At 34.1% G+C, this 25,215-nt stretch overlaps 2 protein-coding genes across 5 annotated transcripts; one reads left to right on the top strand and one right to left on the bottom strand.

Moving 5' to 3' along the window:
- The first annotated feature begins 293 nt into the window (after positions 1-293).
- LOC124631705 (origin recognition complex subunit 2) lies at positions 294-5,116 on the top strand. 2 transcript variants are annotated; one of them, XM_047166255.1, is made up of 8 exons: positions 294-466; positions 589-768; positions 1,085-1,312; positions 1,430-1,521; positions 1,595-1,762; positions 1,850-2,381; positions 2,543-2,773; positions 4,832-5,116. In XM_047166255.1, exons 1-8 carry the CDS (start codon positions 415-417, stop codon positions 5,035-5,037), a joined length of 1,689 nt encoding a protein of 562 aa, XP_047022211.1. In that variant the 5' UTR covers positions 294-414; the 3' UTR covers positions 5,038-5,116. The 2 variants fall into 2 exon arrangements, with proteins under 2 accessions (XP_047022211.1, XP_047022210.1); XM_047166254.1 differs by having other exon boundaries at positions 583-768.
- On the bottom strand, positions 5,112-10,778 carry LOC124631706 (acidic leucine-rich nuclear phosphoprotein 32 family member A). Of its 3 annotated transcripts, XM_047166257.1 has the most exons (7): positions 10,588-10,778; positions 8,571-8,947; positions 8,308-8,393; positions 7,513-7,650; positions 7,271-7,342; positions 7,021-7,140; positions 5,112-6,934 (listed from the first exon to the last, which is right to left on the bottom strand). In XM_047166257.1, exons 1-7 carry the CDS (start codon positions 10,633-10,635, stop codon positions 6,852-6,854), a joined length of 924 nt encoding a protein of 307 aa, XP_047022213.1. In that variant the 5' UTR covers positions 10,636-10,778; the 3' UTR covers positions 5,112-6,851. The 3 variants fall into 3 exon arrangements, with proteins under 3 accessions (XP_047022213.1, XP_047022214.1, XP_047022215.1); XM_047166258.1 differs by lacking the exon at positions 7,513-7,650 and having other exon boundaries at positions 10,588-10,772; XM_047166259.1 differs by lacking the exon at positions 7,513-7,650 and having other exon boundaries at positions 7,271-7,336; positions 10,588-10,772.
- Between the last annotated feature and the right edge of the window lie 14,437 nt (positions 10,779-25,215).

Here is a 25,215-nt window from a genome sequence, read left to right as displayed (position 1 = left end):
GCTAGTGCTATAGTATAGTATCACATACGCCTGCACTCACTGTATCATGTATGTATATTTTATAAAAATAAGTTATCTTAAGAACTAGTCGCTAAAATTGCAAAAAATGGGTAACGGGATTAACGAGGCTAGTTGAATAACGCATAACGCTTTTATTTTTATTTCCATACAAGAGATATGGTGTAGGGGTGGTTTTGCATCTATGGTTCATCTGTAGTTTCCATGTGTCTATGTCCATTGTTCAGACCAAAGACAATCCGACTGACATTGACAATTGACATAATAATAAAAAAACGCGCGCCGCAAGCTAACAGGTGTTTTTGTTTGAGATAATAGAATATATCGCCGGTTGATTTGGTTCGCCTTGATATTAATTTCAACAACTTGGAACAAACTATTATTTATCATATTAATATGGCCAGTGGTGGTTTTCATCTTCGTTTTGGTGATGGCCAGACTAAAATAGGTAAATCATTTATATTTATCACATACTATAAAAGAAAACCCCTTCTCATAAAAAAATGTACGCCCTTAAAATGGGTAAGTAGGCAGATAGTTCATAAAAAATCCAATTAAAATTAGTTTCAGAAAATCGTGATGAAACAATCGAATCGCCGTCAAGAAGAACGACCAGAGTAAGAAACAGACCAAAGAAGTTCGGTGATTTCTTAGACATAACACCAACCAAGCGAAGACCATACAAGGACATCAGCAGCTCTGAGGATGAAGCAGATGTTGATGATGGCAGTGCTCCACAGAAACCTACAGGTTGGTTTAATATTCAGAAGCCATAATAATGCATTAACTAGCATTCAGAAGCTATAATAATGCATTAACTAGCGTGATTAAATAAAAACATTGATAGATGTGCTAAAAGTATTTAATCACAGCAAAAGGTACTCTATTAGGTCTGAATTGTCTCTATGCTAATACTGAGTGCATATATGGAATTACCAACTGGTAACTCCATACCGGCCATCTTTGGTTTGAGTAAAGCATTTTCCATCAGTTTAAAAAAAAATTTGATTCTAATATCTAAACTAAGATAATATAATATCTAATGTCCACAATATTTTTTATACAGCTTTGTTCAGTGAAGATGATGTGGAAGGCCAGGATATGTTTAAGTTTAAATCCCGACACACCAAACAGGATCTACAGAATAAAGTAAAAGCAGCTATTAGTAACTCTCCCAGAGGTGTAGATTCACCAATGAAGACGCCAAGGAAACTGCTACATTCAGCAGTCAATAGTCCATTCTCTTCAGTAGTTCGGGCCACACCTAAACAAGTTAAAGATATAATAAAGAAAAGTAAGTAAACTTTTAACAGATATCATATTTCGTATTGTTCTGTTTCCAAATTCATAATATTTAAAGTTGTGTTTCATGTCAATTCATGCAGTTCAAAGTTTATTTAAATTTTTTCAGGAATTATTCACGAAGTGGAATCTGATAGTGGTGACAGTGATTTTTCTGGGGGCAGCAGTGACTTTGTGCCTGAAGAAAGTGATCACGATGAGGTAGTAAACACATGAAAACCTATTTGTAGAGACTATTCCAAAGAAATCTGCTTAAATCTAAATGTTATTTCAGACTAATTCAAATTCATCACCAGCAGCATCTTCAGATGATGAAGAAGAAGAACAACCAAAGAAAGCATTAGGCAAGGCTGTAGAAAACAAAGATAATAAGACCAAACTGAAAGATTCTGAATATTTTGTCACCCCCGATAACTATTTCATGATGCATTCCAGTAAAAAGGTAACTTTATATTTGCAGTTACAGACTACTTACTACCATGCTATATATTTGTGAACATGTATTGATAAAATGTTTCTTTAATTACAGATCGCTACTTCAGATCATACTTTAGCACGACTCAAAAACTTGAATGTAAATGAAAATGAAATCGATGACATTCAAATATCACTGGAGCACAAAAAGAGTATAAATGAACTCAACATAACATATACTCAACTGTTCAACAAATGGCTGTATGTACTAAGTGAAAACTTTAACATTATACTGTACGGAGTTGGCTCAAAACGCTCTGTACTTCAACAATTTCAAAAACAGAAACTGAAAGACTTTCCATGTATTGTAGTCAATGGTTTTTTTCCAAGTTTAACCATTAAGAGCATTGTTGAAACGATTGTTATTGATCTGCTAGAAAATAGCCATGTGCCCTCGAATGTGGGAGACATTGTAAACTTAATTGATACTCAGTTGTCTGAAAATGGTGTGGATCTATTTCTCATAGTACACAATATAGACGGCACTATGCTGCGGAATGCTAAAGCTCAGTCAACATTAGCTAGTATATCACAAATCAAGAATGTTCACACTATTGCAACCATTGACCATATAAATGCTCCATTATGTAAGTATTCTACATTTGTACATATATATCAGCATCTATGAATCTGCCATACAACCTTTAGTAAGAATCAGTTAAACTGAGTAGAAGATATATTCTCCCGAGGTTTACAGACTCAATCCTTTATTGCACTTTTAGTAAATGTTTTCCGTTTTTTTTTTCAGTATGGGATCACACAAAACTAAGTAAATTTAAATTCACATGGTGGGATGTGACAACGTTTGTGCCATACGCGGAAGAAACTTCATATGAAAATTCATTGATGACGCATCGCAGTGGTGCACTACAACTGTCTTCTCTGAAGAGTGTTTATCAATCGCTCACTACAAATGCTAAAGGAATCTTTAAAATAATAATTGAGTTTCAATTGGAAAATCAAAAACAACATTACCAAGGTAGGTCACAACATTTCAGTCATTCATTATTTATCAATATGTCAGCTGTGTAGCTAAACAGTCAGTATCGAAATGTATAATACGTTGGAAGCGCGACCACGAGCAACTGTGAATTCAGTAGGCTATCTTAGGGGATGGCGTCTAACGAGGCAGGGCTCTTATAATCTGCTAATGGGTGTTTTTCAGAAAAGAATACCCTGTGACGCACAGGAAATTTTTTATTTTTATTTCGTGAATTCTATTATATTTACTCTAATATTAAAGAATATATTGTTAACTAGCTAAATCTGCATTTTAAATTAAAATTATAAGATGATTTTAAGAAATATTAAAGTTTTTCTGTCAGCGTATGATGCATAGTATTCCTGAACGTCACAAAATATAATTAATTAAAAATAAAACAAACAAGTATTAAAATGAAATCAACTTATAGTAGCATAAAGATATACTTAAAATCTTTTAAAAACAAACAAAACGATAGCATAATTCTATAAGATTATTAAATAATCAGCTAAATAATTTCACTTTCGTCACTTCTTGGACACATCTCACTAGAAAAGTTGTTATTACTAATGATATCCGCTACAATTTCCAAAATCAAGCCTAGTGAGAAATTTTAGATACTAACAAAATACTATGATGCCAAAATAAGCGCTATAAAATGAAAAATATATATTTTAAAACCATTTTGTAACATCCAGAATATGGGACAGTGACTATTATGAAAATTTCGTGATGGATAAGAATAATTTGAGCAATGTCCACACTGCCGTTTTCAAAACACAATTACAAAGAATAAAGTATTATAGTTCGGCCATTCAGAGAATGCGTTCCTGACACGTCGCGATTGAACTGACGACGTAATAACATTCATTGATTATTGATATAATAATGTTGTTTTAATGCTCCTCAATTGTTAAAACGGTAAACAACCAGCAAAAATATTTTTATCGTAACTGCAACGCCATTGCAAAGTTACGTCGTCAGTTCAATCGCGACGTGTCAGGAACGCATTCTCTGAATGGCCGAACTATAACTCACAAATTTTTTAGATATAAACCTTTACACACACATATATAAACAAAACCGATTAAATGTAAGCCTTTTCGTTTGATACCTACCACACGCGCGGACAGGACGCTCCCATAAATTATTTAATTGTACACTAAGCTTTACAATTCAAGATCGTTACGATTTTGTTCCGGTAGTATGTAACGTGACGCACAGGAGGTGACGTTTTCATCTCACGAGACTTTTAAAATTGAAAATAACTAATATTTATTTAAACTACCTTGTTTTTAGCCTTACTAATCTAATAATGATGAGTTGTTTATGTTATATACAGTGTTATAGAGTTAAAAAAACAATTTATTAACCTTTTAAATACTGCCACTATCCGGACCAAAAATTTTGCGCGCCGATGACACCAACATTGTCGTCACAGTTTTCGCCTTAACTGACTTTAAAACGGCAATGGCGGAATCCTAATACGATCATAAAGTTGCCAAGAAGGTAGAAAAAACACAAATTAGTAGATTTTGTCTTCAGTACGATATCAAATTCACCGTGACGAAACCGGATTTTCCGGAACAATGATTTTCGTAGGACAACATTAAAATAATGATATTTCTTAAAATAACAATAAATGTATGGCATAAAAATTAAAAATACGTTTTTAGAAATACAGAAACTAAGTTCAAAAACTTAAACATACCTAAAAACGAATATTTTAGAAGTTAGATGTATTTGAAATCTCCAAGAGCGCCATGGGACACACGATATTTATACGTCCTCTTCAGGTTTATTTTAAATATAAAAATAACTATCCACTTTTTATGCTACATATCGATTTAATTGTACATTAAAATATATACCTAAATTAATCAAAAACTCACTTTCACACGTGCCATATAAAAAAATCAAATTAAAAATGTTTGAATGTGTGGGACAGGCCCATTTTGCTAGGGTCAAGTTTTCTGAAAAACACCCTAATGTACTTATATTGCCGATTACACTGTCAAAAATACTAACGGCATTTATTTTGTTTTTGGATTTCAGGACTGCCGTTCAGGGATTTGTATTCCAAGTGTCGGGAACAGTTTTTAGTAAGTTCTGATCTAGCTTTAAGAGCTCAACTAACTGAGTTTCTAGATCATAAACTAGTGAAAATGAAGCGAACATATGATGGGAGTGAAAATTTGGTAATACCCATTGACAATGTATTAATGCAACAGTTTTTAGAACAGCAAACTAGTGCTAACTGATTATTTATTGATGAACTAAGCCTGCTATAAATTTAACTGTTTTTGATAAGGAGTAAATAATTAAAAAACCTGAGTTATATTTAGCTTTTATTTTACAATCCCAGAAATAAAGTCTTAATAGGATTATATATAATATATATCAACAGGCCAAAGTTGTAAATTACTTAAACTTAATGACTTACACAATATAATAAAATTATTAACTAAAATTCTCTTCAACATATCTGGCACGTTGACCATGATGCATCAACCAAACATTTCATTGATATTCATAAGTGCATTAATTGCTATTTTTAAAATTTAAAAAGATTGTAGAAAAATACTCTCTGAACTCATCAGACATCAAAGATTTGATCTAATTAATCAGATTACGATATTTTACTACGCCCATTGAAAATTGTTTCTTGTCTTACTGAAAATGTTCAGTTATCATTAGTGAGATTACGAATAATTTGATATTGCATTTTTGAATCCCATTGTGATTGATTGTATCTTGAAATTTATTAATCTGCGCATTTAAACAATATTGATAAAATATTGTCACATTAACCTTTGACCGCCAGGCTACTTACTGCTATCTTACTAAAATAATGTACTCAAAACATATTTCTTTTGGACTAGCGTAGATCTGGCTAAGCCTTGACGGTACATTTTAGGGAAAAATGTGTGAAACCGCAGTACAGCGGCAGCGTTTATTCCGCGCTAGTTCTTAAAAATATGGTCAATTGTCACGGGATTCTCCTCTTAACTAATAAGTAGCTAAATCCGGAGGGAAATAGCACGTCAAATTATAATAAAAGCACTCATTAGATTGTACAAGCATCCAATCATGGTATTAGCTGCATTGTTCATACAAAGCCGTGGCGGCATAAAGGTTAATAATACAGAACTATAACAGTTCTCGCAAAACTCAATGGCGGTCGGCAACTGAATTCCGAGCAAAAGAATAAAGCATACCTCCCTCCGCCGATGGCTAAAATTGGTATTCGGGTAAAGTCTCGCGCAATACAGACAGAGAGTTTGGCGAGAATATAACAGATTTAGCGATAAATAATTCTGAGAAAATACAAATAAATATTTATGAGGGCATTACTTTAGCTTTTGTTCTTGTAAAAATATTTAAATCTCCCTCTTTTACCTTATAAACTCGAAATCATGGATGTTGTTGGATATTCCACATTATTATCATAATTATAGTAAATAATTTTCTACACGAAAATTGACACCAATGTCATAGATTTTAAATTTTTTGTATGTCTTTATCAGTCTAACTTGGTCATCAAAAAACAGGCGGCGCCCATATCAGAATTGAAGTTGTATTTCCAAGGGCAATTTTGGAACAGTTTTTTCTAACAATTTACTTATGTTCTTTTCTTACAGCTAATTAATACAATTCATCATAACTGTAGATCAAATGAGAGCTATTTTAACCTATAATCATGCACTTCCATTTCAATGATTAGACTAAAATTAAGCATATCAATAGAATAAAAAATGATTATTACATAAACAATTTAATTGAAACATTAACTGTCGGACAACAAACTACAGATTTCACACAATGTCCATTGGGACATCAACATTAATCAATGATAGAAAAAACTTCAAATTGTACGACGTCCAGGGACGCGTTAACCACTAGAGTGAAAGCAATTTAGTCTAGCCTCATTGGGTATCGGGTATCGATCTCACGAATGACAACTAGTCTACGGGGATGACTGAGGGTTTTCGTGATTGTGAACAGGTTTATTGTCCGATGCATCGGAGCGCTGTACACTTACAAACTAGTAAGATAATTCCGCTTAAGGCAACACTCAATTTTCGTCGTCGTCCTCGTGTTTCCGTTTTTTACCCCGAGTGCTCTCTTCTGGCTCTCCGTCTGCATTCTCCTCACCATCTGTACGATAAAAGCCATGGTGTAAATGATTTTGCAATGTGGGTATGTTTTTATTGAGGTTTGTATAGATAGATGAATCATTGTACCTTGTACTTTAGAATTTTGATTTCCCTCACGGTCGTTTTCTACTTCCTCGTCGTCTACATCCTCGTCATCTTCCTCTGCGTCGCTTCCGTCGTATAAAGAACTGGCAGAGCTCTCCTCTTCTGTTGAAAGACAATGTCAAAAAATTCATAACAGGGACCTTCATTTAATTTTAAATATAGTAGTTACAACATGATAAACTACTTCTGATTGATTTCAACAAATATTAGATTTTTACACAGCAGCACTTACCAAGATTATCATTGTAGACTGCACTGAGTGAAACATCCTCATCATCCTCCTCTTCTTCTTCCACATCTGTACCTGAAACAAGTAAATACTGATGTAAATGTATACAAAAAACTACATTTTTCACATATTTCAGCCAATTAAATGATAAATACCAATCCAATCCACAGAGAAGCTACCGAGTCTCTTTACATACACAGACAAATGTTACACAAGCATCACTGACAAAAAATAATGATGCTTACTCTTTAAAAGAAAACCCATGTGGAATAGAAGACCATAAACAGTGTATAATATCATTGGAAGAGAGGTTCTCTCGTCTGCTGGTCTTTCTGATATGCTATCATCATTTATCACCAACGGACCCAAATCTATGTCCAAATCTGTAATGCAGTATTTAATAAACCCTCTCAATGAATGCTATTGGCTGATCTTGTTTCATTTAAAATAAGCATAGCATTCAGTTATTGATGTGATAGTGTCATATGATTGATGCATGTAGTTTTTACAGAATTGAGCAGTGTAAGCTTTTATAATTAAGAAATTAAAATTATATGTCCATAGAGGAAAAACCGCTATAGTACCAGCATTCTAACATAAGCTTCTATTGTCGCCAGATATTGTTTTTGAGATGGAAGTGAGAATTGGTTCGCAGGAAACTTAATGACTTTTTTTTCCGTCAATAAAAAAAAAACGATCCACTTCATTTAATATTGCATCAGTAGTTTGGCGTGAAAGCGCGTTAGACAGTGTTTCTTCCGCATTTATAGCATTAGTAAGGATAACAACATTAGGAATGATTGCAATATCAAATGAGTATGATGATACAAATGATGTCATAATAAAAACTTGAGTGATACTCCAGTTGGGGTTCACTTTGAATGATAGTGTAATAACACAAATATTACTTATTTTTAAAATGCAACAAATTAATTAATTTCTTGTTATTAAGTATTAACTTAGGTAGAGGTATTAAAAAAGGATGGGAAAATAACATCATTTAAGATTTAAACAATCTCATTGTGAAAATGTATACTAACCGTCTTCTTCACTCTCATTATCTCCATTTAATTCATCTTCTTCCTCTGCATCACTGTCCTCAGCTTCTCTATCTTGTTTGTCAAATCTGAAATTAAAATTTCAATAAACTCTTGTGAACTTTCCAATGCAAAAACATATAAAAAGTCTATAAAAGTGCATGATTGTAATATGTAATCTTACGGCTAGGCATGTTGCATGCCTTTGTTTACAATTAATAAGTTATATTTAAAAGTAAATTTAATTGAATAAGTGGTTAACTTACCCATCTAAATATTTTAAGGAGGGGTGAAGTGCGAACACCTTACTCCTGTATTCGTCAATACTAGTGACTTCATTGTTAAACAAATCAAGATTCTTTAAATGTTCAAAGTCCTCCAATGGCTTGAGAGTATCTAAATCTTTTATTTTGTTCCCTGATAAGTTAAGGTGTGTTAGCTTTTTACACCCATTGAGAAAGTTTAATCCGTTGGATATCCTGTTGTCAGAGAGCTCTAATTTCCTGAGCTTGGGCAGTTTTGGGAAACCTTTGAGTGTTGTGAGACCAACGTTATTGAGACTGAGATTTTCAAGATTGATATATTCATCTGTTAAACCAACTATATTGGTGCTCCTGCAATTATCCAGGTTTAATTCTTTTACCTGAAAAAAAAGAAAATAATAAATTCTACAGTCAACTATACCTACCTACAGTTGCTTGTATGAGAGATGTGGGTTAGTGAAAATAGAAGAATAAATTAAATTTTTACTAGGATCTGGCTGAATATTTACATATTGGATAGTAAATTTTGGTTAACTTCATAATGTCATACTTAATCCCTAAATAGAACCTGTGAGTGTAACTTGTAGAACTAGAAAACATTAACCATATTTTAGATATAACTACAATGACTGCTGCATACCTACCTACACGGAGTAGGTACCTACATAGAACAAGAGCAAGGTTATTCCGTGTTTTATATTTTCGGCGCGTGCATTCTGTACGAGCACGCATGAAAAACACGTTGTATTGGAAAATCATTGTTTTTTTTTATAAGTCTATCAAACCTCACAGAAGGAAAATCTGAGGGGGATTGATATAATGGGTAATGTTACTGGCTTGCTGAGTATTTGTTGAAAGCAAAGTCAAGTCAACCAAAACGTCAAAATGGTGTTAGTTAGTTGTCAAAGACACAGGCGTAGTTTGTAAAATCCATGATATGAGTGATTATTTCGGGGAAATATTCATTGAAACATGAAAGGAATGTGTTCGTATAGTAGTTTGTATAACTATATGTATTTGCGGTGTTGTAGTTGCGGATAGAAATAAGATCGTTTTTACTTTGCAATGGCGGATGACACGAATCATCGCGACGCAATAAAAATGGCCGCTATATTGGTAAGGCGTGCGTCAATAATATGATAGCAGTTGGAAGTGTAAATAGACCAAAATATTAACAAAAATATATTCCGTGATACATATATGCTTATTTGTAATCAACTTGCCAATATTTTCATGACTTTACTGGGAGTTTTCTCTAGCTAGGTGAAAGGGCGCGAAATTATATCATGTAGTGGCTACAAGTAGGCAAACTTTATTCTCTTAACAGCAGAATGTAACAGATGTATTTAGAAGATTTATGGAGCGTAAAATGTAGTAAACAATAATCCAAGTTGTTTGTTATACGGTTTCATGTATAATGAACGTAATAACTTGGAAATTTCGTAAAATACAATTGACATTGACAACACATTAATCAATGAGCCCTTTTACAAAGCACAAGTTTTCGGGATGAATATTACCTAACAAATAGAAGAAAGTAGAGTGTTATATTCAATTTGATAGAAATTTGAGTTTTAGCCGCGTAATTAGTCTTAAATACAAGTACATAACACGTCCGACATCCATAAGTTTCGACACTTAACCTCAATAAACGAATATTTACAATAAGAATGCTTCGTCTGCTTGTAAAATCTTAACAAGACAGGGAATTATTCAGCAGGAAATCTATCGAAGCATAGAAAACAGCAGCCTAGGCAAATACTTCATTAGAATGTATAATAATTAGGTGCACATGAATGAAACGTAACAATCGGCAATGGCTAATTTCTATACATAATAATGCCACATCTTTAATTAGGACGCGGATATACAATCTACTGTATATCTAAATGCCATGAACCGAAGATTATATTGAATAACTAACAATAATCTTAATTTTTAGGTATTACATTTATGTACCTGATGAAATACGTATCGACAAAACATTCCAATAATATATCGAAAAATAGATTTGGTTTACCTGTGAAGGATTTCTTCCTCTTAATTCCAAAGCAACCCTCTTTTCCATCTTTAAGAGTGTGTTGATTTCCAGTTTAAAACACTTTTCGCGTATATAATATTTCTCAAGGAACTAAATCACTAAGCTTGGGTTTCAAAACAGAAGGAAACTATAGATACACGAGTGACGTCGTACTAGAGGCGCCGTCTGGTGGCTAAATAACGCAACCGGATACAGTACAGTTGAGCAATTGATTAATGTTTTTTGATAACGCTATTGAATAAACGCATATAAAATGAGTTTGTTTATTACATAAAAACGTAAAAAATATTATCAAATTATCTCCTGCACTAGAAACTATTTGTTTGAACTATTTAAGGTTAAGATTTTGTTGAGTTGTTCTGGCTTATGTTGGTACTGTGCAGTTGCCAGTGTGACGGCCGAAAGGCGGCATTTACAAAAACTGTTGTGGTACGTAGCCGGCAAAGCGTGTTCGTGTATTTTTGATTCTTTGTGATACTGGATATTGTAAGATTATTAATTGAAAACAAAGTTAATAAATCGACTTCTGAATACTTTTCGTTTTAATTTATGTAGTAAAAGAGTACTTCATAATTAGATATTTGTTCTTGTATATATTCATTTAGTATTTTATGATCACACTATCAATATTTATAATCATTACTACTACCCACTACAAAGGTTCTTATGCAGTACCAGTAATTTTTATTTTTCCAATTTTGTTCAAGGGAAGTACCTAATAGTTTTGGAAATGTGGAAAAGGATAGTTAAGACTTAGGTTAAAAGGTGGTTTATCTTGCTGACAATAAACCTTTTAGGCTATATTGATTTCTGACACTTACGCGAATATTAGACATTTAAATAAAACTACTTTTACGGATTTTATCGCGTTATATTAATATTATTTAATCCCGACGTTTCGGATCCTTTACAGCATCCATGGTCACGGGCAGACTGATTAAATAATATTAATATAACGCGATAAAATCCGTAAAAGTAGCTTTATTTAAATGCCTTTTAGGCCATTTTTAAATTGGCTTAAGTTTATTTTGACGAATTATATTTTATTTCAAATAAACAAGTAAGAAGCAAGTATGATATGATCATATGTATGTGATGTAAACAAGGCGACATTGTCGCATTACAACAATCATTGAATCATCATCATCGATTAGCAGAAAAAATAACATTTAAAATCCGGACCCGCCTTTTCTTGGGCCACACAATTGGTCATGGTACAATAGATTAATTTGATTTATGATCCACCATAAATTGAATTTTAATTGCAAGATACAAGTTAAGTTGAAATATTTACAATAAAAATTAAAACTATCTAAGCTATAATTAGGTACAAACTTAAAATTATTATCTACTTACAACTAAAGTTCTACAAACTAGAATAAAAATGATACTGGTTATTTCTCATTAGTATTCGAATACAACAACTTGCGCTTAGATATACCTACATTTGCTTGTTTTCTGCCATCTAGTTTAAAAAAACTGCATCCATTTTTGATACGTTAAGAGTTGTGTGGTTTCAGTAAGAAATGGGTTACGTAATATACGCACGTAGGACCAAAAAAAAGATGGACGGATTGTTTAAATAAAACTACTTTTACGGATTTTATCGCGTTATATTAATATTATTTAATCCCGACGTTTCGGATCCTTTACAAATCTGATGTAATGCTGGGCCTTGTCTAGTGTGTGTTCACAAACTGCTGACTGTCTGGAACGGCGGTGTTTGACATCGGCGATGTGTTCTTTTACGCGGGTCCTTATGCTTCTTTTAGTTTGGCCTATGTAAGAGAGACCACAATCACATTCAAACTTGTATACACCCGCTTGTATACACTAGACAAGGCCCAGCATTACATCAGATTTGATAAACCACAAGTCCTTGCAAGAGAAAACCGATTCCTACCTAGGATGATTCGCGAGGCTATTGAAATTAAAAAACATCCAAATTTCAATAGAGAAGATGGCTGGTGCATACCACCTGCTTGGAATCCCATCATAGAAACTATTAAATCAAAATCCAAGCCTACAACTGCTCGACCTATGGATACAGTGAGCTCGTTTTGCGTGAATCGGATTGTCAATAATAATCAACAAAATGTAGGGTAGCTGTTTGTAACTAATATATCAAGACGACCAACACCTTAGTCTGCCCGTGACCATGGATGCTGTAAAGGATCCGAAACGTCGGGATTAAATAATATTAATATAACGCGATAAAATCCGTAAAAGTAGTTTTATTCAAATGTCTAATATTCGCGTAAGTGTCAGAAATCAATATGGATGGATTGTGTGAAAGTAGATATGGCAAGAAAGAATGTTGTGAGATGATGGCAGATAGAAGAGTACCTAAGGAAGGAGAAAACATGCTGCGCTAACCCCAAATAGGATTGGGATAAGGGCAGGAGGATGAGGGCCTAATGTTACTGTTGTTACTGTTACAGCATTTTTATCGTCCCACTGCTGGGCACAGGCCTCCTCTCACACGGAGAAGGATTGAGCATTAATCACCACGCTTGCTCAATGCGGGTTGGTGATTTCAGATTTAATAGTCCAGGTTTCTTCAAGATGTTTCCTTGACCTTTTATCAGCCATTGGTGTCCAAGATATACTTAGAAAGTACATACAAACTTAGAAAAGTTGCATTGGTACTTGCCTGACCTAGAATCGAACCCACACCCTCATACTCGAGAGAATTGGTTCTTTACCCACTAGGCCACCACGACTTTTTTTAAGTATAGCTTCAATGTTTGTCAAAAACGGTTAAGGTAAGATTTACTCAGGCTTCTGTGGTAGGTACAGATGTCACGGGTTCGATTCCCGTTCGGGCAACTGAAAGGCTCAGGGGCTGGGGGTGTTTGTAAATGTGCAATGGGTAAACCACGGAACAGAGTAATGTAATGGAAGCGCCTTCCAACAAGAATACTATTAAACACTAGCTTCTGCTTCCAGCGGTTTCACCCGCATCCCGGGGGAACCTCTGCACGAACCCGGATAAAAAGTAGCCTAGAGCCTTCCTCGATAAATGGGTTATCTAACACTGAAAGAAACAAATCGGACCAGTAGTTCCTGAGATTAGCGCGTTCAAGCAAACAAACAAACTCTTCAGCTTTATAATATTATTATAGATTGGGTTTTTTTTGCGTGAGTCATGCATTGAAATATATTATTCGAGGTTTGCACAGATTGAAGAATACTTCCTAATCAAGTTGTAAGAATCCATTTTAATTCCATGTTGCCAAGTGTCTAACTCAGTTGTACTTCTTTTTACACATTAGGTACCTGGGGGTATTAAGGCCTAGCTAAGGGAAATTTGTAATAAAATGAAAAATGACCGTCATAATCAACAAGTTTTATTAGTAATCAGTCATTTACTTAAATAACTACAAAAAATAGCATCTTCTGCTTTAAATTAAAAGAATATTTAACTTTTTTAAAAACTCTCTCTGAAGGCTTTATTATATTCTAAGGGAAGGTAAAAAGGCCTGTAGTTAAAACTATCGAAAAATCAACTTAAACTTTGTAAATTGGTATTTTTGATATTAATAATCATACAAATAAAGTAATAGGAACATAAATGGTCTTGGAATATTAAATAAATTGCCTCTATTCGCATCCACTAGGATACTGAAAGTCATCAGTATCTTCTATCGACAAACCGACACACTGCTCATGATACCACTTGATGCATTGCGAGCATTGTTTCATTGCCAGTTCACAATGCCCGTTTGGGAGGCGTCGTGGTTCTTAGAACTGAAAACAAACATAAATAAATTAGACATATATACATACCTATACACATACATGCATTCCAAAAATACAACCCTTATTTATAAATAAGGGTTGTATTTTTGTAGTAGTACTATAGTAGTAGTAGTTTAAAAAAGTCGAAGTATAATAAGGCCTACAGTCAAATTTTATAGGCCTTAATATCTGCGAACCGCGTGCTTACAAAAAACAAAATAAATATATTTTTTAATACGATAAACCCCTTAATATGGTAAGGTAGGTGCAAGCATACAATAATTAACGAACAGACAGTCAATGCAGGTATGTATCTGTGATATTACAAAATTTACTTACGTTTTTCTGGAGCCAATTTTTATAATTCCGGCCTCGCGACCTCTCCTCAAAATTTTTTCGACGATACTGGCGCCGTGGCCAATGAAAGAGCGCGTTCGCCGCTTCGCAGCGACGTGTACACGCGCTATGCATGTGTGAGTGTAACCTCGATCGTCAACTGTTATATTTCGTACGATTTTTGACATTTAGGCCTTATTATCCGACAGGCCTTAATACCCGCGGGTACTTAATCTGCAGTGTCTGTGAAGGCAGCTTACTTGTCTAGCCTTTTCTGGGCCATCCCGTTAGCCACGACTTCCAGTCTAACCAGATGCGGCTGATTACGTACGTTTGAACCAAAAAGTAGTCAGCAATATAATCTGTAACTGTAGCCAATGACCTACGATAGTAAGTCTAAACTCGCAAGAAAAAATTACCAAGGTCGGGCATCATGGTAAAATGACGAATGGTTTGAAACCGAATTTATTATAATCGAACTTTGGGATCTATTGTAGAATTTTGATACCTACATGTTATATTGTGTGTATAAATAAGTAGGTATGTTTAGCATCATAGACTTACTTGACCGTTAAACTTCACGGGTTTGATGATACTTGGCAGTACAATAGGTTTATACGTCAGGATAACATAGGTAACACTGTAAGATACCATGTTCCTCCTGGAGCCGTTTGTGTACCAGGGCCCCGGTATTTCTTCCGAAGGGCCCCGTTAGGTCCTAGGAGCCTTGATTTTTGACTTTGCTTTGATGATATAGGTACAACTCTTTATTGCGAAACTCTAACTCTCAAATCTGCCAGAATGACAGATATTTTGATAGACTGCTGTCGATGTGTATTTTATGATATTTTACAATTTCTATTTTTCATTTTCATAGTTTATTTTTATAATAATAATTAAGTATGTTACGCAAAAGTGTGCGTCATATTGTGGTTAAAGTTCGCAATTTTTTAACCTTTTTTGTTTTCGTTACGTTTTTGTATGTATTCTTTACGAAGAAATTCCATCGAAATGGATTAATAACAAAAATCCCTACGAGTGCACGTAAATACGTCGAATTTAAGCCTCAAGATGAAATGAAACTGCAAATAAACTCAATTAAACGTTACATAGATAAACATAATAGCGAGCAGCGTGTCTTAAACATAGAGTTCTTTGGTCCCATTGATACAAAAGCCCCCGTTTTTGTTGTATTCGTTGACAAGTTCAAAATAAATCTGAAATATTTGTTGGTATCTTTGACAAACTTATCGGGAATAGAAGATGCACTGATAATTTTTTCACATGCTGTCTATGACGAGAATGTCAATAATTTAATAAGAACAATAGATTTCACACGTGTGCTACAAATATTTTACCCGTATTCTACACAGCTGTATCCTAATGCATTTCCGGGGTATCAAGAGGGTGATTGTCCTCATAACATGGATATGGACACGGCCCGATCTATTAATTGTACCGGTGCAGATACACCAGACATACATGGCCGATATAGAGATCCCCAACAGGCTCAAATGAAGCACTACTGGTGGTGGACAATGAATAAAGTGTTTGATAATTTGTCAATCATTAAAGACCACAAAGGAATATTTACATTTTTAGAAGATGATGTGTTTCTAATGGAGGATTTTATTTACATGAACTTAAAGATGAAGAGTATTGGCGCACTTATAACTAAATGTGAAATGTCGGCCTTGTTTTCACCTATGTTTGAGTTTTCGTATTTTCAGAATGTAAGTTCGTATGCTGTTGAATTGACGACTTGGGATCCTAAACATTATCCAACTGTGTTGTCGTTTGATTCCTCTGTGTGGAGCTCGATTGCAGCACATTATTACCTCTTTTGCTACATTGACGATTATTCTTGGGCCCGATCCCTATACTACCTGTCTTTAAACAGAAAAGATGGCGGCAGGTTTAAAGTAATGTCCAGTACAATGCCGAGAGCCTTTAAAACAAGTTCTTCAGCTTTGTACGACCACATTCTTGATAACGAAATGATACATACAGTATGTAGAATTTTGGACATGCAAGAACGCAACAAGCTTAACTTATATCCACCTTATTTAGAAGTATATCTTAACATCGAATTGGATGAAGATGATTTTGTTATTTTCGATTACGTCGATAACAATGGTGGATGGAACGACCCACGGGATAAAAGTATGTGTAGTAATATAACTACAAATAAGATAAAGAAAGTTATTATGGACATGGCTCATGAATTCCATCAATACGATTTGGGACACCCTAATTGAATTATCTGAAATTTTTAAGTGCCTTTCATTTAAATTTATAATACTTATATTTTTTATCAATTTTGTATTACTAAAATATTATTACTTGCGCCTTACCACCTTATCTCATTGTCTATATTAGTATATTCTAATAAGAATATATGAATGCAGATTTTAATACAGACTACAGAATTCGTACAGATATAACACACAACACATAATTTTTTATGTTTGATGTTATGTTTTGATTTATCAAACATAAAAATGCTGTGTTGTTTGATCTAATGTGAAATGTTAGATGGCAGACAGAGTTAATCACCTTTACCAAATTTACCTATCTGGAAATTGTCAGACTTAAAAACATTTACTACAAGTAAGGTAGACACGTGGGTACGTCAGAGCTTTTAGACGCTACGAAAGAAAAACGTGCGTAGCAATGAGTTGAATTGCGTAGCAAGTTACGCTAATGCTTCCACAGAAGTGATACACTCATCCTACCTTAATAACAAAATATATACCTACTTAATTAAATTCTGATTCAGAGCATTGCCGTGTGATCACTATACATAAGATTAATTAAAAATGTTAAAATACAATTTTAGTTCTGTCACAGATAGAACCTGACACATACTTCACGCTTGAAAAATAAAACTCACACAATACGAAAGGAAATAAAACGTAATATCTCCAGCGATCATCGTAACAATAAGTTCTTGTTACTTTCGTCCGTCAGTCAGGCGCAGACGACTTTATTCGGAGATAATGTTACAATTAAGTTGGAGACAAAGGAGAGCATGTCAGTGTAAGGATGGCGCGTGGCGGCTTGGCGGGCCGGCGGCGTGTCGCGGGCGGGGCGGGGGCCGAGTGCGCACGCAGCCTCGGCCCGGCCGCGAGCAACAGTCTGCTCGCGTGAGCCGCGGCTCGCGACTCGGCCACACCACGCCGCGGTATCATGCCCCATGGTAAGCACCACTGTCATCACTACCCGCGACACATCCCCACTCTGTCAGCTGCCTCTGCACTTCTCGCAACTAGCTCAGCTCCCACTCCCGTCACACCTTTCTGTGATGATTCCATCATTTCACTCATGTTTTTATTATTTATTTACGCTGTTACGGAACGGAATGGTCAAATTTAAAATTAATGAATTACAACAAAAAAATTGTGTGTTTTATAGTCGTTTTTATGTGAAAGCGTGATGGTATTAGGGAAATTTTAATGTCGCTTTAATTCGTCGGAATGAATAAGCCGAGGGCACCTGCGTCCATTAGCAACAATAGAATTGAAAGCATAAAAGGCTTATTGTAGTAATTTAGATATTTTTATCGGCTGTTATAAAGGTGTGTTAAATTTATTGGTGTTACAAATGAAAGAAGAAAGCGACCTGGCTGCTAAAAAAGTGAATTAAGAAATAAGTTTGCTGATGTTTGGTAAGTACTCGTAGTAACTAATTAGATGATTGAATTATCAAAATATTTTAAGAGTTTGTCTATTGGCCAATCTCATATATAGCCTCAGGATAGGGGCAATTGATTGACTATTGGTTATCTAGATTGTAAGACTTAAAACTAATTTGAATGTTAGTTACATTCTTCGAAAAGGAAATACTCACGTGCAATGTCAAGTGTTTCAAGTTCTCGTTGCAATGTTTGTTGCAACTTGAAAGTTTTGTTAGTAGTATGTGCCAGTGTAGCAAATTGAATAAGTTTTGTAATTTCTACGACCAAATGGCAATAATGTACAATCTCTTTTCTGGAGGAATTCGATAAAAAATAGCACGTATATCATTTTAATAAAATGCTGTATATATCATCAAATTCATCAACTGTTTGGGCTCCTCATGTATGTTATTTATTAAATTGTAGTCAGGTTATTAAACTGTTACCCGCGATTCCATCTGTATACCGAGGAAACTACTTCCGAAGCCCGGGTAAAAATCCTATGTACTTTCTTAGGCTATACACTATCCATGTCCATGGATGTAAGTATAGTGACGTCTGACAGAGGGCAATGGAAGAAAAAGAGATGTTGCGCCGAACCCAAATGACTTGGGAACAGGACAGGAAGATGATCATGATGATGACACTATTTATGCCCTTTACCGAAGTAAAGGACCGGTTTCGTAGCATGAAAACGCGAAAGACTTACACTGTAGATTACAGTGTAAGTTTACACTGTAGATTACAGTTATTCATTCTTATACAGTTATTTAATAACTGTAGATTACAGTTATTTATTCATTATTTTAATCAAGTTTTGTTATAAACTATATCTTGAATATATGCCTCATGTATTCAAGATCCATTCATTATTTTGCCATTGAAGATCTAATTTGGACATTAGCTTCATAAAGATTATGTCTTTCAATCTGTAATAGAAAAACAACGCATGGATCGTTTATTGTAATCTGCAGTAAATGATACGCCCATTAAACATTTCCTAATCAAATTCAGTGTCAGAATGAACACGGGGAAATTAGAGGAGGATGGGTTTACAGAAGTTCACAATTGTTTTCTAACCGCATATTACATTACGCGATCAAATGAGCTTACGGACGTATCGTGTGGTTTCCAGACAGCATAGCGCTTTATACTGAAAGAGAGTACATTCGTCCTAGTCATCTAATTACAAATAGGGATTAATTATATTAATACAACAATTAATTTACAAGTATTGTCGCATCATTTTACGTTAGCGTTTTGGTGATATTGCTTTGAGGATTAGTTTCAAGTAAACTTCGATAATTTCCTCTACTATTTATTAAAGCTCACTTAATGGTATTTATGGAGCCAATAAAAAAAAAACAGAATGATACTGTAACAATGGCTGGTAATGCTGCTCGCATTCATACCGCGATTTATATTCCGGTTTTAATATATTCCATTTTGATTACATATAGGTTATTTATTTACACTACGGTAAAACATAACATATCAGTTTGTTTCACTACTATAAATAATCTGCTATGGTGCACTACTTTAAATAATATTCAATGCCAAATTAGAAAGAAAACGAAAAACGATGGATGGATTGTGTGAAAGTAGATATGGTAAGAAAGAATGTTACTTGTGAGATGACGGCAGATAGAAGAGTATGGAAGAAGAAAACATGCTGCGCCGACCCCAAAAGAAATTGGGATAAGGGCAGGAGGATGATGATAATTAGAAAGAAATCCTTAGCCAATTGATACTTATCGCAATAGGCATCGATATAAATGAAAAGTGGTTGCCTTTACAAGATTATGAACTCCTTAGGTGATAAAAGATTTGTTTCTTTATAATCGATTAAGTATTACTCGACTTAATTTACGAAACAACGAATATTTCAACTTCGGGCTCATTGCAACCTCTTGCTACAACTCTCGTCGTCTCGTCTCTACTTCGATGATAGATTTGCAATTTATGCTTTATTAATTCACTGGTGTTTTATTTGTTTTTGTATACATCGCGATTTGAAATTAATTTCTTTAACTTAGTTTAGCACCTAAATTCGAAATTAGATCAATAGAATTTTAATAACCAAGTATATATCTGATGTCGCATAGGTTTTCTCATAACATATTTTTCATAAAATATTGAGATAATAAAATTTATAACCGTCAACAATTCTTGAATAGTTTTGTTTACGTCGCAATGTCTTTTTCTTCGCTTCCTCCGAAGTTTACTTTCCGAGTGTGTTGAGCTGTGACGCGTATTTACCTTATATCTTAATCTGTAATATGTTTTCTGCATGTAGTCTTGAGATTACAAATAAATTCATTCACAACCACTACGTGGCCTGAACTTTCGTAGTCTGATCTACGCCGTAGCCATGCTACAACGCTACGGCGTAGCACCATGTCCATTTCGATTAAAATGCTACGTCTATGATATTCCAACAGTGTTTCGATAAGAATAAAAAACACTTGAAGACGTTTGAAACAATTATTTAAATTAATTTGTCGGAGGCCAGACGTGAAATAGATGCCATAACTTCGCTGAAATGTTAATTAATAAAACGAGTTTCATCTGCCAGATTTAACAAATGCCAAAGGGTTAATTAAAAAAAGCTGAATTCGTCTGGTTATAAAAATGGAATGGAACATTAAAACTGACTACCTTAAGAAAAATCTTAGGTAGGTATATCGTGATGATATCTGGGAAAAGATTATCGAATAAAACTTAGAACCAATAAAAAAGGACTCACGCCTAAAAATAACATAGCAACAATAAGATATTCATTCCTATTTAAGTGGCAGCTGTCAATTGTCATCTTCAGACAATTTTCAAGAACGAATTTCGACAAGATACCTTTATCCGTCGCCAAGGTAATACGCACAAGGAAAAATCTTTTGGGAGCAATTTCGCTCTCTGAATTTATACTGTTAGGAATCTCCAATTAAACTTTTAGATGTGATGACGTCGTGGGCGTTCTGTGTACGTTTCCATAGGTTCGTAAAGGTGATTGGCCGATTGTAGGGGGCTGTGGGGTGTCACAAAAGAGGGGGGATAAGCCTAGGCATCGGCTTCCTAGGTATTCACGAGGGATTGCTGTGAATGACGTTGTTACGCTTTATCTGAGACTCGGTCTTACCTCGACGACGTGTAAAACTGACGTAGGTATAAAACTTACGGATTGTACGCTATACATCTTTATCTTAAAAAGAAAATGGTCTGTGAAATTTATAAGATTACTTTATTTATTATCACTCAATAACAGACAAAGTTATTTCAATGTTCTTTAATATTGAGTTTTCTCCTTTTCAAGTAGAAGAACCAAAAAAAATTCACAAAAAGTTCTAAAAAAAAGTCGACTAGAAAAAATATTGATCGTTCGGTAGTTCATTGTTTTATCAGAATAAGTATTTATACAACAGTATTCCTCGTACGACATAGCCAAGCTGATTAGTACGGCCACTAAACCACTACTGCAACACGTCTGGATCCCGGCCAGTATAATCGCAATACATTATGTAAATTCTAATTAGCAATCCTTGTCGAGCGTTATAGCCGTGTATTTATTGGCTAGTCTATGGCAGTGAGTGCCGGCCGTGGTGCCGGCTTACACCGTCATTACCGATATATGATGGGCTTTGTGAGCGCATTACTCTAGCGTACATAGTGCCATTGGTTAAACATTCAGTTATGAAGAGTAAAATGGCAGTGTATAATATTACGATATAATTTTATTTAGGCAATATGTTTGATTACAAATTTATTCCAAGAGCTATAAGTCATTTCAACTTGAATAACCTCTTAAACTATCGTTATCGCCTATCGTCCAGATTGGTGGACACGGTCGAAAGATCGGGAAGGGTGGAAGCGAGATGGGGAGGCCTTTGCCCAGCAGTGGGACACTACAGGCTAGATATAATAATAATAATATAATAAAATAGACTCCACCTACATTTTATTACAAAAAGCCGCACATGGCATAACACCTCAACACACACAATAAATACACACATATACACTACACGCTACATTTACTTGGCAACCGCCCGTAAATGTAGTCAAAACTATCCAAAAGGCTAAGAAACAGAAATGTTTACCCAAAAATAACCTCTTAAAGCGTGCTTTTTTTATAAACGCATACCCTAGTAAGCGAATATTTGCCAGTAACACGGACGAAAAGGACATTTTATTACCCAATATCTCTGGACAAAATTGGCGTACAAATTCCTATACACCATCAAACAGATATGCATTCCTATTATCGCCCACCCACACATACACACACACACAAAGCAATGAGCACATGGCTTTATGTCCAAATTAAACGACTTACAAGGGTTATTTATAAGCCTATTATCAACAGCCAAATTGCTGTTAAAAGCGCTAATTAGTCCAAACGTCCCACAGCACAAACCTTGGGCTTATAATTAAGACAGATTCATTTACTTGCGTACTTCAGTGATGAAACTTGATTATAAACGTGCTTAGTTTGTTTAACTTTTGAAAGGATTACAAAGAACTTTTACTTTTTGGTTGAAGTTGGGCGAAAATTAAATAGAAACAATTTGGGATTTTTGTGCAATAATTAAAAACTTTCACGAATTGAGACTAACTTTTTAAATTTAATATTGCCTCAATTTAATATTAATTTAGTAGTATCTAATACTTTTGAAACAATCATTAAAAATCTGCCCTTTTTTAACAAATTCATTTGAAAATGAAAATGAAAATATTATCTTATAATGAAAATGAAAATATAAAATATTTGAATATAATTAAGAGAAAATTGTCTTAAACATTTGATACGTGTTCTTAATATTAATTAATAGTTTATTATACCAAAGAATATCTAATAATTTTTGAAACAATAATTAAAAATCTGCCCTTTTTTAACAAATTCATTTGAAAATGAAAATGAAAATATAAAATATTTGAATATAACTAAGAGAAAATTGTCTAAAACATTTGATAGGTGTTCCTAATATTAATTAATAGTTTATTATACCAAAGAATATCTAATAATTTTTGAAACAATAATTAAAAATCTGCATTTTTTTAACAAGTTCATTTGAATATAACTAAAAGAAAACTTGTTCCAAACATTTGATACGTGGTCTTAATATTAATAAATAGTATTTCCATACCAAAGAAATCTTTAAATTCTTTTATTTGCAAAGTTATCAGTTCTTTAAGTTTTGCATTGTTTTTAAGTTTCAATAAAATCTAAATTCACATGTTGGCAATAACTTACTCAATTTTGCTGCATTCACTATCTATCTTTGCCAAGATTTTGCGAAAGAAAATAAAATTTTAAATAAAATACCTTCTACGGAGAACACTCGTATCTTGTAGCAAAGTCTCGCGATTGTAGCGTCCCAAGCGATTTGAAAGTTGTTTCGTCCACAGGTGAATAAAATTCACACTGCAGTAAAACAACCGTGTAAGGAAACCTTTTTACTTACAAACTAAACTGTGGAAACATCTTAGCTTTCAAAAGCAAGAGTTTTGGTATAGAAATATAGCTAGAATATTTATTTATTTATTTACATCTCTCAAAGTTACTATGCCTTTACAGACTTAATCTAATTCGACATAGTACCTACTTACAATTAATATTTCCTTAACTATAACTTAACTATATAACACAGTACAAAACAACTACTAGTCCTTACATAGCTATATAGCCTAATATAGCTTCATTTACGTACAAGAGACTTGTTGGTAAATATTTTACAGAGTAATGACTTGGTTAAACGAGTGTGCTTCGACATACCTATCTTTTTGCATGGTCAACTCATTTACACTAATCAAGCAGACACAAGGCCTTTGGTAAGGTCAAGATATTTGGGTGTTTATACCATCACTGTGTTTGGTTAGTTTTTATAGCTGTGTCAACAAAAACGTATTAAGGAAAGCGAGCTTTCAAACAAGCTGAAGGTTATAAACATTTTAGTATACCCAAAAATATAGTTCTTGTTAAAAATACTTCCATAATTTTAATTCATTATTTCATTACAGTCAGCTATGAGAAAAATTTAATCCAGCAAAAGATTTGTTAGATCATTTAACGAGGCTTCAGGGTAAAAGCAATCCTTTCAAGTGTCTAGAGAGATGTGACCGCGTCGTTCCAATTCGCTTGCTCTTCACTTGTTTCTGCGTTAGGTAACAAAAGTAACAATTGTTTGTTTGTTTTATTTATCTAAATCTCTGTATAACTGGTATTTGGCACGCGGTGTTCGAGTGGACGTGACTTCTAGATGGGATTGTGGACTACTTTCATTGAAATGATATTGGTATAATGCATTTTATGTTCGAATCGTGTCTTTTCATTTCCTACACTTAGTTTTGCGAGCTAACAGATAGATACATTATTAATTATGTGCTGTTAAGTAAATCTGTTGATTATTATTAAAAATGTAATAATACATGATCGCGAGCATACAAAACCCTATGTATGTATGTAAACAAAGAAATTAAAAAAACTCACTGCCCTGGCAATAAAAACAACCAGTAGCCCAGTTAAATGTTTGATACGATGAAGAATGTAGTGGATAATATCGAGTGGCGGTATTCTTTTGTTTTTCTTTAAGCCCCGCGCTTGAGGCGAAGCTCTCGAACAGGAATCCTTTTGAATTAACCTGACCAATCCCGCACTGGGGACTGAAGTGCACACACGAGAACTTACTTTTTATTTCATGTGGATTGTTTCAAACTGATTTTTAACATCGTAGATTTTTATTCAAAGCCATTTTTTTAAATAAGGCTGATTAAATTAGAACTTTTTCATGTCGATAACGTTGGAAAGCATCCCCAAAAATATCCCTTTTCACCGCTTCCTAATGTATTATTGTAACAAATGA

The sequence above is a fragment of the Helicoverpa zea genome, chromosome 7 (genome assembly GCF_022581195.2).
Source record: "Helicoverpa zea isolate HzStark_Cry1AcR chromosome 7, ilHelZeax1.1, whole genome shotgun sequence".
Lineage (NCBI taxonomy): Eukaryota > Metazoa > Arthropoda > Insecta > Lepidoptera > Noctuidae > Helicoverpa > Helicoverpa zea.
This window is presented reverse-complemented; position numbering and strand designations above follow the sequence as displayed.